At 39.8% G+C, this 12,412-nt stretch overlaps 1 protein-coding gene across 1 annotated transcript in view; it reads left to right on the top strand.

Annotated features, from left to right (window-relative positions):
* The window catches only part of CLCA1 (chloride channel accessory 1), a 33,116-nt gene extending 21,698 nt beyond the window's left edge, over positions 1–11,418 (top strand). The window contains exons 8-14 of the mRNA XM_038002423.2: positions 180–354; positions 2,441–2,547; positions 4,507–4,722; positions 5,307–5,568; positions 6,640–6,810; positions 9,732–9,968; positions 10,810–11,418. Coding sequence (XP_037858351.2) covers positions 180–354; positions 2,441–2,547; positions 4,507–4,722; positions 5,307–5,568; positions 6,640–6,810; positions 9,732–9,968; positions 10,810–11,201 — 1,560 coding nt within the window. The 3' untranslated portion in view covers positions 11,202–11,418. The remainder of the gene's footprint in view (positions 1–179; positions 355–2,440; positions 2,548–4,506; positions 4,723–5,306; positions 5,569–6,639; positions 6,811–9,731; positions 9,969–10,809) is intronic.
* The last annotated feature ends 994 nt before the right edge of the window (positions 11,419–12,412 follow it).

Genomic DNA, 12,412 nt, shown 5'->3' with positions numbered 1-12,412 from the left:
TCCATGAATGCTGCTGGGTTAAGATTGTATCATTTCAAGGCAGACAGATATTTGGTCATTCCCAGACACTTTGGTTTATTCCTTCTGGAATTTCTTTTCTCCTTTCCTGTCAGCAGAATTTTCATAAACACCTTGGCCACCCTGAGTCTGATAACTCATGACCTGAATTCTGTCCTTAGGTGATTAAGAAGAAATATCCAACTGATGGATCTGAAATTGTGCTGCTGACAGATGGGGAAGACAACACTATAAGCGGGTGCTTTAACGAGGTCAAACAAAGTGGTGCCATCATCCACACAGTCGCCTTGGGGCCCTCTGCGGCTCGAGAACTAGAGGAACTGTCCACAATGACAGGTGAGGGATGATTTGCTGAGACCCCCGGTATTGTCTCTCCTACTGGACTGTGAGCTCCAGTGAACTAGGGAGTGGGGGAAAGATGGGATGGAGAGAGAGAAGATAACCTAATTGGCCAACTAGCCACCCTTACCCCCAAATGACTATTTGAATGGACTCTGCTCATTTATTTTAAAGCTTTGGATCTAGGACTAGGGCAGCCTGGAGAAGAGAGAACTAGCACAGCACTCTAGTGAGGACTTAACACCTTCTTCCTGGGCCAAGAACCACTCCCTTCCAGTGGCAGCTGGCCAAGAGACCCAAAGGAGACAGATGACAAGCTACTAACTACATAACACCATGGCACAAGTGCTACATTAGCAACAGAAAGTACAATAAAGCACAAATAAGGGAGCCTTTAACTTTACCTGGAGAAGAAGCGTTCAAGAAACAGGAGGAGTAGCAAGGAAGGGCAAAGAGCCTGTTAAACAAGGCAAAAGATCACTCCCAAAATAGAATACAATGCAGTTTCTCCATAAAACCTTAACGTATTGTGTGTCTAACTCCCATACACAGTCAGATGGTTAAAATAGATTCCATATGTTTCCGGCTTCTTTAGAAGAGTAGGTGAACACATTTTTTTCCTTTTTTAACTTAGGGATAATATTGTGGATCTCAATTATCATACTGAGTTGCCTTCTAAGGCCACTAAAATGCCAGAGCTGTGTATTCCTAATACTACCTGTCCTAGACTGGGTTTCTTAGAAGCAGAGTCTGAGACAGGGATTTGGGTGCATGCAATTTATAGGGGAGAGAGTGCTCAGGAGAAAAGGAAGGAGGAAAGGATAGGGCCAAGGAAGGAGCTAAGCACCGATGCAGATGTAGTCAGAGTCTAACTGCGCCCCCAGGGGACTCTGGAATTGAAAGTGCATCACAGACTTGTCTTCACCTTGAGGCAGGAGGGTGGCCTTTTGCACCATTGTGTCTATCAGTCTTTGACTGTGGACTGTCAGAACAGGGCAGAGGAGAGGGGCATGTTATTTCTCTAGGTAGCGTGGCCCCTTTTAGTAAGACAATTCTCTGGAAGAGGAGGCAGCTATAAGCCAATGCCTAGAGCAGCTGGGAAGAGATGCACTTGGCTGGGTACAGAGATGTGGGTGGGGCATCAACAGCCTTACTGAAATTATTTCCTTAACTTCAGATGGAATCATAATAGTTAAAAAGTGCTTTCGCATCAACTAACTTAGTGACACCTATTCTAAATAGCCCAAGACTGCCTGGCCTGGTGTAAAATCCTGTTTTTACAATATACTACTCTGTAACTGTCCCTTTGTCCACTGTTGTTTCTTGCTGTTGTCACATATCTGTCTTTCCTCATTTAGAAGAAAACTCTAAAGCCAGGTTTGTTAGAATTATGTTTCAAAGAAGAGTAAATCAATAGTCTTGGAGTACGTCTTAATGAATTCTCTCATGTAAAAGTGCAGGACCTTTAATATGTAGATTTCATGACATAAGTTTATACCATAAATTGATATCAAATCGTATCAGAGATTCATGGCTGCTTTGCAGATAGTTGAAGTAACCAGGTGACTGAGATGTTGCTGAAGCTATTATGTACTAAGATTTAACAATTAGTGGCTGGGTCTGGTGGCTCACTCCTATAATCCCAGAATTTGGGGAGGCCAAGGCAAGTGGATTCATTGAGCCCAGGAGTTTAAGACCAGCCTGAGCAACATGGTGAAACTCATCTCTAAAAAAAAAAAATACAAAAATTAGCCAGACATGGTGGTATATGCCTGTAATCCCAGCTATTTGGGGGCTGAGGTAGGAAGATCACTCGAGCCTGGGAGGTGGAGGTTGTAGTGAGCCAAGATCATGCCACTGTACTCCACCCTGGGCAACAGAGCAAGAGCCTGTCTCAGAAAAAAATAAGTAAGTTAAAATAGTATCAAAGTCTGAGTTAATGTAGGCACCTATTTGATGTTGATCTATTTATACTTTAATAACACAATGGGATATTTATTTTGTATATTCTCTAAACAACAGTTAAAATGTTGCAAATATTTGCTTTCTGGTAAGTAATTTCTGAAAATGTATTGCATTTTAGGAGGTTTACGGACATATGCTTCAGATCAAGTTCAGAACAATGGCCTCATTGATGCTTTTGGAGCACTTTCATCAGGAAATGGAGTTGTCTCTCAGCGCTCCATCCAGGTTGGAGTTCTTAATCTTTGTTTTTCATATTTACACACAATCATAGCCAAGATGAAGCATTTAATGACTAAAAGTTTTAAGTTTTATACTCTTCTGGTACTGAATTAAAATTAAAATAGAAGGTCCAGCCTGATATTAGACATTATTCCTAAAATGCAATACTACTCATTTAAATAAGGCAATTAGTGTTCACTTGTTTGCAAGCAATACCAAGTGATTTCCTCATAGAAATCAGCAGATAAAATGTCGTAGGTCCAAGAATTCTTTTTTAACATCTCTACACAAGCAACTAGAGCAATGTAGTTGGCTCAGAATTTTCTTCAGAGTAGATCATCTCAATTAGAAATTTTCTGGGACAAGTGTCCAGGGATTACTTGTTTTATTTTTCCATTACATCAAATTTCTGATGTTTGCCAAGATTTACATATAATGGACAGAAAGTGCTTTGTACTGTAAAAAGCCAGTGGTATCAATCCAGACCCCTGTATCTTGGCCCTGGGTCTGTCATTAACTATGTGACCTGGGCAATGAACTTCACCTCTGTGGACTTTCATTTCTCTACCAGGTGTAGACCAGAAAACTTCCAACGGCCCATCTGGTTCTAAAATTTCAGGAAAAACCAAAATGCCTTTCAAAAGTCTTGGGACTATTAAGAAAAAAGAAAAAAAAATGCATTTTTTTCAATGCTTTTTTTAAGTAATTGCAGAAATCATTCTCGTTAATTTTTAAACTAGAGAGAGTGAACAATCAGCATTCACATTGGTGTGAATTATAATTTTTATGATGAAAGTTCAGATAAAGGTAAAGGAATACCATAATGTCAAAGCCTAATAATGACAGATTTTGAAACCATAGGCTTTCTGGCTTATCAATGGAGCATTTATTCAATCTAGGAAGACACCAATTATACCCATCTGGGTTATTCTGGTTCAGATTTAGAAAATTAAACTTAAGGGCCTGGTTTGGGAAAATGGAGGAATGTGTCCTAGAAAAGTAATTAAAGTGATAAAAGGACAAGTTCACATTTAGGAAATTTCTGCCTGTGATTTTTGTATTTAAGAAACTTAACAGAGAGACAGCGAGAGAGATGGAGAAATGAGCAAGACTCATTCACCAGCGTGCCACAAGAACCAGGTCTAATAGCCCTTTACTTTCTCCATATGCCAGCTTGTAATCTACCCGTGAAACTAGGAAATCTGGCTCCATGACCAGCCCAGTCTGTCTTCTAATAGGTGCTAACTTTGAGACAATAACTACCTAGGAGATAATCCTCAAAATCACATTTTCTAAAAAAGTCTTCCCTGCCTCACTCCCTGCTCTGCAGCTCCCTCATCTATTCCAAACAAGTTGGCCTTGGCTTACTTCATTTATCCTCACAGGGCCTGCAATACTCCCTGACCTAGCAATTAGGTAATTCAGACAATTTCACCCACAATGTGTGGGTGTCACACATTGGATGAATGTCAAAGGATTGATAGAAATAAATAAATTGATAGAAATAAAATCCTATAGGAGATCAGAGGAAAAGGGGAAATTTTTTACAACTGGTAAATGAGATGGACAGCAGATAAAACTTTACAGAGAAAGTAAAATTTGAATTTTGAAGGATGAGTAAGGCTTAGACAAATAGAGAAGACTAAGAAGGCTTAGATAAATGGGGAAGACAAATGTAAAGCCTTCTAGGAAAAGTAAAGAATATGATAATAAAGTCAAAGAGTCAGGGATTCACAAGGATATTTTGGGGAAAAGGTCTTGTTTGGGTGGAGGAAGGGAAATTGTGGAAGCTAAGGCTAGAAAGATAACTTAGCACTGCATCATAATTGCTCCTAACACCAAATCAAGGACTCAGGCATCACTGAAGTCTTTTTGATGGGGCACTGGGAAGACAGGGGCAGAAGGGAAAAGACCATGTGATGGGAGCTGTATTCTCCAGAAAGTAAGAGCTGTTTTTCTTAACAGCTTGAGAGTAAGGGATCAACCCTCCAGAACAGCCAGTGGATGAATGGCACAGTGATCGTGGACAGCACAGTGGGAAAGGACACTTTGTTTCTTGTCACCTGGACAACACAGCCTCCCCAAATCCTTCTCTGGGATCCCAGTGGACAGAAGCAAGATGGCTTTGTAGTGGACAAAAACACCAAAATGGCCTTCCTCCAAATCCCAGGCATTGCTAAGGTATGAAGTCAGCTTTTTTTGTTTCTCATAATTCAACAAGATAAAATAAAGCTTTTACAGTATAATTGTAGCATTTTAAATGTTGGTGGTTGCTAAAAGGAGAGTCAGTATTGAATCAAAGAGAGAACAAGGAAAAAAGTCTCCATCCAATGAAAATCACTCAGTATGCCAGCAAGTAAAGAGAAAGGAAATAGGTGATATTTTGTCCAGGTACTAAATGGAGAACCTTCAAATTACATAGTAATCAAGATGCAAAATGATCCTCGACGTTTTGGGATCACAAAAATGATTTGCTTTATCTCAGAGACTCGTCTCTTATAAAAACAAAGCAACAATAAACATACAGCTTTCAGACTTCACCATCCCCCTGACACCCCCCGTGGAATTTTCTTGACAATGGGAATGATATAGTTAGTTCAAACACTGAAGCTCCCCGTGGCTGCCAGAGTATCAGACATGCATACCTCTTCTTAGAATGCTTCCAACATGCTTGTATCAGAGGCTTTTCCTGTACGTGACACTGAAGTCAGGTCTGTGTCACCTGAAGTTATTCATTGGAAATGTTTACATGCGTTTTGGTTCAGGTTGGCACTTGGAAATACAGTCTGCAAGCAAGCTCACAAACCTTGACTCTGACTGTCACGTCCCGTGCATCCAGTGCTACCCTGCCTCCAATTACAGTGACTTCCAAAATGAACAAGGACACTGGCAAATTCCCCAGCCCTATGATAGTTTATGCAAATATTCGCCAAGGAGCCTCTCCAATTCTCAGGGCCAGTGTCACAGCCCTGATTGAATCAGAGAATGGAAAAACAGTTACCTTGGAACTACTGGATAATGGAGCAGGTAATCACCCAAGAAATTGGAAAGTATGTATTTCTTTTTCCAAGAAGCAACCAGGAAATGCCAAGAGGGCACAGTCTGGTGAGGGCAGTTAGACAGGCAAGGCAGAACAGCACTGGGGTCGGGTTGGGAAAGTTCTCCATTTCCCCACAATTCCTACATTTCAAAATGCTGGAAAATATGAAGGCTTCTGCAAGGCCTAAAACACATTAATGGCTCAAACTCAATGGATTCGGAGTCTCTAGAGAGTTGTCATAGGATATTCCACAAACCCCAAAAAAAGAAAAAGAGGAAAATTCGTAACTATATTGTGGTAGGTGCTTTGTATATACACATACGTATACAAACACATGTCTGTATGTATATATACACAAATGCATATATACAAAGACATATATAATCTTTGTTTTGCAATATCTTCACTGAGGCTTTCACATTTAGAAAGCAGCAGACATAGATTCAAGCACAGTCCTATATGATTCCTGTATCTATGCAGATTCTATGTTAGCTTGCCCCAAAAGTGAAAATTCTGCCCCTTATTCTTGTTTTAAGAAGTCTATCGGGGAGAGAGAGAAAGAGAATTCTACATTTCTTTTTAGAAAAAAACATGTCTTCTTACTGTGAAGCAAGTAACCTTACTAGAATGAATCCTGTGAATGAATTTCCCACCTAAATCTACCCTGGGGAGAAGTCATGAGTTTTATTAAATAACCATACAACATTTTTTTCCTCCACAGTTGCATATAGCAGTTTAATTTAGTTCAACAGATACTTATTGACTAGTTACCTTATGCTATGTTGGGTGTAACAAAGAAACGATATCATCTTAGATTTCGTTTAAAAAGTCAAGAATTCAAGAAGACAGAATGTATACCTAAAACTACACACACTACACACACAGTGATAAAAGAAGTAAGCCTCACCTTCAACACACCAAAATCTTAAGGTCTCTTGGAGCTAATGCTGAATTTCTTATTGCTTTGAAAATTCTTAGCCTACATATGAGTTGGAAATACACAAATACCCTCCCAGTTACCTTTAGGATATTTATTAATTCCTTCATTCTTTATCAAGGTGCTGATGCTGCTAAGGATGACGGTGTCTACTCAAGGTATTTCACAACTTATGACACGAATGGTAGATACAGTGTAAAAGTACGGGCTCTGGGAGGAGTTAACGCAGTCAGACAGAGAGCGATACCCCAGCAGAGTGGAGTAATGTACATACCTGGCTGGATTGAGAATGGTAAGTAATCTGTAATAACACACCTGGCTTGTGCAAAAGGATTGGTTTCAAGAGGAAACTATTAAGCCTGTGGGGCAGAATGGTGCATGATTAAATCAGGGTTTCTCAACCTTGGCACTACTAAGATTTTGAGCCAGACAATCCTTTGTTGTGGAGGGCTATCCTGCACATTGTGGGATGTTTAGCAGCATCCTTAACCTCTATCCATTATTTGTCAATAGCAATTCCCTAGTCATGACAATCAAAAATGTCTCCATATGTCATCCACTGTCCCTTAGGGGGGCAAACTAGCCCCCAGCTGAAAATCACTCGATAGAACACAGCTTTTGACTGCCTCACTTCAAAGCCCAGCCCTCTATCAAATACAGTATTTTGTGTAATCTTTTTGTACTTCACTCTCCTCAGTTGTAAAATAAGGATAATAATGGCAGCTACCCGATAGTATGGTCACAAAGAATAAATAACACATCTAACAAACTGTTACTGGTAAATAGTATTTAATAAAGATTTTATCATTATTTTAAAAACATTTTTAATGAAGTTCTTTCCATTGAAGCATTTCTAATTTATCCTAATGAATCATTTAAACAGAATTTAAAAAGCAATAATTTAGGGTTTTTTATCTACATCAATATCATTATCCAAGTCCACTGTCTGTCTTTCCTCTTTTCTCCTCCTGCTCAGGCCAGGGAGCATAGTAGATGAATTTCACGTGGGCCAGCACACTGAGCCCACGTGTAAGCAGGTGAGAAAATTATGTCCATGAAACAGACAGTCCCATACCACTTTTGGTTACAAACACTTGCCCTGGACTAGAGAAGGAGTTGAGACCAAGTTTGTGTCCCAGTGGGTTCCCGGACTAGTTTTCCATCAATCTCCACCCTGTCCTGGGCAGGCTTTTTCTTGATGTTGGTGTGGGGGAAGGAGAAGAGCTCCTTTGAGAACCTTCCCACTATCATCTTTACTTGGCTGTGTGCTTAGTGAAGAGAGGATTCAGAGACACATGGTGTCCCTCACGCAAAGGTGATAATAGAGGGGAAATGTTTTAAAAGATGCCACTGCCTTTTTTCTTTCTTTTTTTTTTTTTTTTTTTAGACAGTCTTGCTCTGTCACCAGGCTGGAGTGCAGTGGCGTGATCTCAGCTCACTGCAACCTCTGCCTCCTGGGTTCAAGTGATTCTCCTGCCTCAGCCTCCCGAGTAGCTGGGACTACAGGTGCATGCCACCATGCCCAGCTAAGTTTTGTATTTTTAGTAGAGACAGGGTTTCACCATGTTGGCCAGGATGGTCTTGATCTCTTGACCTTGTGATCTGCCCACCTCGGACTCCCAAAGTGCTGGGATTACAAGGTGAGCCACTGCGCCCAGCCAATGCCACTGCTTTTTGAGTTAGGGGAAGGAGGCAGAAGGGGACTGGTTAAGTGACTAAGTCTAGCCTTATCACAGCATTTTACTTACAGTAATACATTTCATTCTTGTAAGTATCCATTTTTAAAGATGGGGAAACAGAAGCTAGAGAGGTTATGGGTTCATATCACTAATAGTGTTAGTGCCTGGCATAACAGTAGGCCATGTTCTTCCCTCTATCCCTCGATAAGCCTTAACGGCAGTCTCTACTGGTGCTTTCAATATGAACCCTGAACCTGCTAGAGCACTCACTTCATCTTTGCCAAAGACCAGATTAATGGGTATGAAGATTAAATGGTCTTTAACAGATAAAAATTTTATAAAGAGGTAGAGTTTATGAGAAAACAAATTTTAAGTAATGCCATGTTAGGATCTTATGAGATATTTTTATTGAAAAGAAAAGAGAACTTGAGAACTCTATAGATTGAACAGACCAGGGTATTTTTTAAATTCCAGGATTACTTTTATACCTATCTTTGACAAGAATGTGAATGAAATTGGAATTACTACAATAACTACATTCCCATGCATTTACTAAGAAAATCAGAAGTCTTTCAGAAGCACAAAATTGTGGAACCTCTAACATAAAACATTTCATTAAAAACTGAAATTTAATAAGAAACAGGAAACACAAACATGGAGAAAGTGAAAGAAATATGCATAAAAAATCAAGGCATTCTTGAAGGTCCAGTTGATTAGTTGCCAAATAAATAGGAAAGATAATGAAACCCACACTATTATTTAGGTGGAAGACATTTCTTGAGGCAGTCTGAGGTTTAAAACAAAGTTAGTATTTAGGCCGGGCACAGAGGCTCACTCTTGTAATCCCAGTACTTTGGGAGGCCGAGGCAGGTGGATCACCTGAGGTCAAGAGTTCGAGACCACCCTGGCCAACATGGTAAAACCCCATCTCTACTAAAAATACAAAAAATAGCTCGGTGTGGTGGCACATGCCTGTAATCCCAGCTACTCAGGAGGCTGAGGCAGGAGAATCCCCTGAACCCGGGAGGCAGAGGTGGTAGTGAGCTGAGATCACGCCATTGCACTCCAGCCTGGATGACAAGAACGAAACTTCGTCTCAAAAACAGAAACGAAAGAAAGGAAGGGAAAGGAGAGGAGAGGAGAGGACAGGACCGGACAGGACAGGAAAGGAAAGGAAAAACAGAGGTAGTATTGAAACTGATCTTGCGGAAAGACAAGATCAGGATGGGCAAAGAGATGGGAAAAGAAGCAATTTCAGGACAAATGTCATGAAAATAAATTCCAAAAGGTTATTCCACTAAATATCCAGGAAATATCTTAAGAGATCAAAAGCTGTGATTCTCTGTTTGCTCTTTTCCCTCTGATGAAACCGTATTTGGGGTCTTGTCTCCAAATATTTAAAATTAATTCTGTGTGTGGAAGGAAAGAAGCAGAAGTGGGGAATAGGAAGAGGGTGATATGATAATAAAACAGACGGAGATATCACCATTTAGTGATGTTGCTTACCATATTTTGCATAATTTTTTAAATGCAGATGAAATACAATGGAATCCACCAAGACCTGAAATTGAGGACGATGTTCAACGCAAGCAAGTATGTTTCAGCAGAACATCCTCGGGAGGCTCATTTGTGGCTTCTGGTGTCCCAAATGCTCCCATACCTGATCTCTTCCCACCTTGCCAAATCACTGACCTGAAGGCGGAAATTCACGGGCACAGTCTCATTAATCTGACTTGGACAGCTCCTGGGGATGATTATGACCATGGAACAGGTAAGCTGAACCTGGTGTGGACCCTGTAAAGGAGTTTACCAGCCAAGCAGAGGAGCAGAAGCGGGTGAGGCAGGCACCCGTGTTCTGATGCTTGGGGGCAGAAAGCAGGAGGGATCTTGCTGGTCCTTTGAAATGAGGGATAAATGTATTTAAAGAAGAGAGATTTAAAACCTGAAAAACTGGTATACTTTGGGAGTAAGAGGTTTCAGCCAGGAAAGGTGAACCTCACTTAGTTTCTGAAACCTTGCCAAACTGTCCTTTGACAAACTCCATTTTCTGGGGAGCAGTGACTCCTGGGGAAGAACTGGGAATAGAGCATAGATATCTATAGAGCAGAGCTCTTTTGGAAGGAACCTCAGGTCCTATCAGACTTTCTCTTTCAAAGTGCAGTCTGTGGGCTACAGCATGCGGATACCATGAACACTTGTTAGAAAGTGTTTTCAGATCTGCATTTTCAGATCCCTGGGTGATTTGTATACACATTACAGTTTGAGAAGCACTGGTGCAAACTCCCTCTATAAATAATAAAATAATAAACAGTTTTTAAACAACCTGTTCTTTCTGCCAGGCACTATGCCCAGAAATGCTGACCAAGGCTTTAAGTCATGCCCAATCCAGTTTTACGCTTATCACTGTGTCATTATATACAAAGAAGAATGTAAAAGAGATAGTGACCCTTGTAAATAGGACCATCGGTTCATTTATTTGGGAATCTTATGGGGTAATGATATAATTTCTAATAGACTTTTAAAGCTTTTTAAATATTTTTTAAAGTTCTACAGCTTAGGAAGTTTCTTTAAGATTTCAGAATTGAAGTCACATTCTTCTTTTTTCTTTTTAGCTCACAAGTATATCATTCGAATAAGTACAAGTATTCTTGATCTCAGAGATAAGTTCAATGAATCTCTTCAAGTGAATACTACTGCTCTCATCCCAAAGGAAGCCAACTCTGAGGAAGTCTTTTTGTTTAAACCAGAAAACATTACTTTTGAAAATGGCACAGATCTTTTCATTGCTATTCAGGCTGTTGATAAGGCCGATCTAAAATCAGAAATATCCAACATTGCACGAGTATCTTTGTTTATTCCTCCACAGACTCCGCCAGAGACACCTAGTCCTGATGAAACGTCTGCTCCTTGTCCTAATATTAGTATCAACAGCACCATTCCTGGCATTCACATTTTAAAAATTATGTGGAAGTGGATAGGAGAACTGCAGCTGTCAATAGGCTAGGGCTGAATTTTTGTGAGATAAATAAAATAAATCATTCATCTTTTTTTTTTTTTGATTATAAAATGTTAAAATGTATTTTAGATTTCCTGTAGGGGGCGATATATTAAATGCATTTCCTGGAGGGGGCGATATACTAAATGTATTTTAGACTTCCTGTAGGGGGCGATAAAATAAAATGCTAAACAACTGGGTATATATGCATAAAAACTATCCATTCAAATCCAAAAATTTAATAATCATTGAGTCTTTTATTAATGAATTTGAATACCAGAAAGAAACAGGGCTTGCATCAATAAATGGAAGAATGTTTTTATTTGTTTTAAGGAGCTTTGCCCCTTAAAAAAAACATGCAATTGCGTAAATCTAACAGAGTTGCTAAAAGTTGTTTGGTTTCTTTTGGTGAAGAAAAGACCAAACTAAATTATTTAAATATAAAAGTCATGACTTTTTATATAGGGATTTTGGACCAGCATCACCAGGAACATGTCTTATTTTCTCTAAATTTGAGCAATGATGGTGCATTTAAGGAAGTGATGGCATTGAAGAAAGAAAGAACAGCATAATGAAAGTTCTCTAGGCACAGAAATGAATGTTATGTGCATGAAATTACAAGAGTTAGCGATGCTTTAAGCCATGGCAGTGGGGATAAGGTGGGAAAGGTAGCTTCAGGCCAGGTGTGAAGGGAAAGTGATTGAGAAAAAAATATTTATTGTGTACTTTGTCCAAGGGCCCAACTAATGCCTTATATGCATTACTTTATTTAATGTAATTCAGTTCTTTCAACAAATGTACACCAGCTGCTTATTATTTTCCAGGCCAATGCTAGGTTCTAAGGATAGAAAGATAAGTAAGCATTGGCCTTTTCCTGTACACTAAAAAGAGCATTTGAGGATTTATTTTTGAAGTCAGGAGGCAGAAATGCTCAGAGATATGCTTGAGAAGGGAGTCTCGGAGAACCACATGAAGGCCTTAATAAGCGTGAGAAAGGCCGGTAGCATGACAGATGAAAAGGGAAGGAGAAGAGGAAAAAGGGCTGCAAGTGTAGGCCTAGCAGTATGGCAGTCCTCATGAAGGACTAGTCACAGATTCCAGTGCCTGCAGGAGTAGATATTCCTGTGAAAATTGTTTGGAGTTCTCAGTTATTAGCACAATGAGTTCAAGATGTGGGTGGCTTTCTTTATGATTGAAAACAAAATATCTAGCATATCATT

Source organism: Chlorocebus sabaeus, chromosome 20 (assembly GCF_047675955.1).
Source record: "Chlorocebus sabaeus isolate Y175 chromosome 20, mChlSab1.0.hap1, whole genome shotgun sequence".
Lineage (NCBI taxonomy): Eukaryota > Metazoa > Chordata > Mammalia > Primates > Cercopithecidae > Chlorocebus > Chlorocebus sabaeus.
Note: the sequence above shows the minus strand (reverse complement) of the source record. Positions and strands in the feature narration are given on the sequence as shown.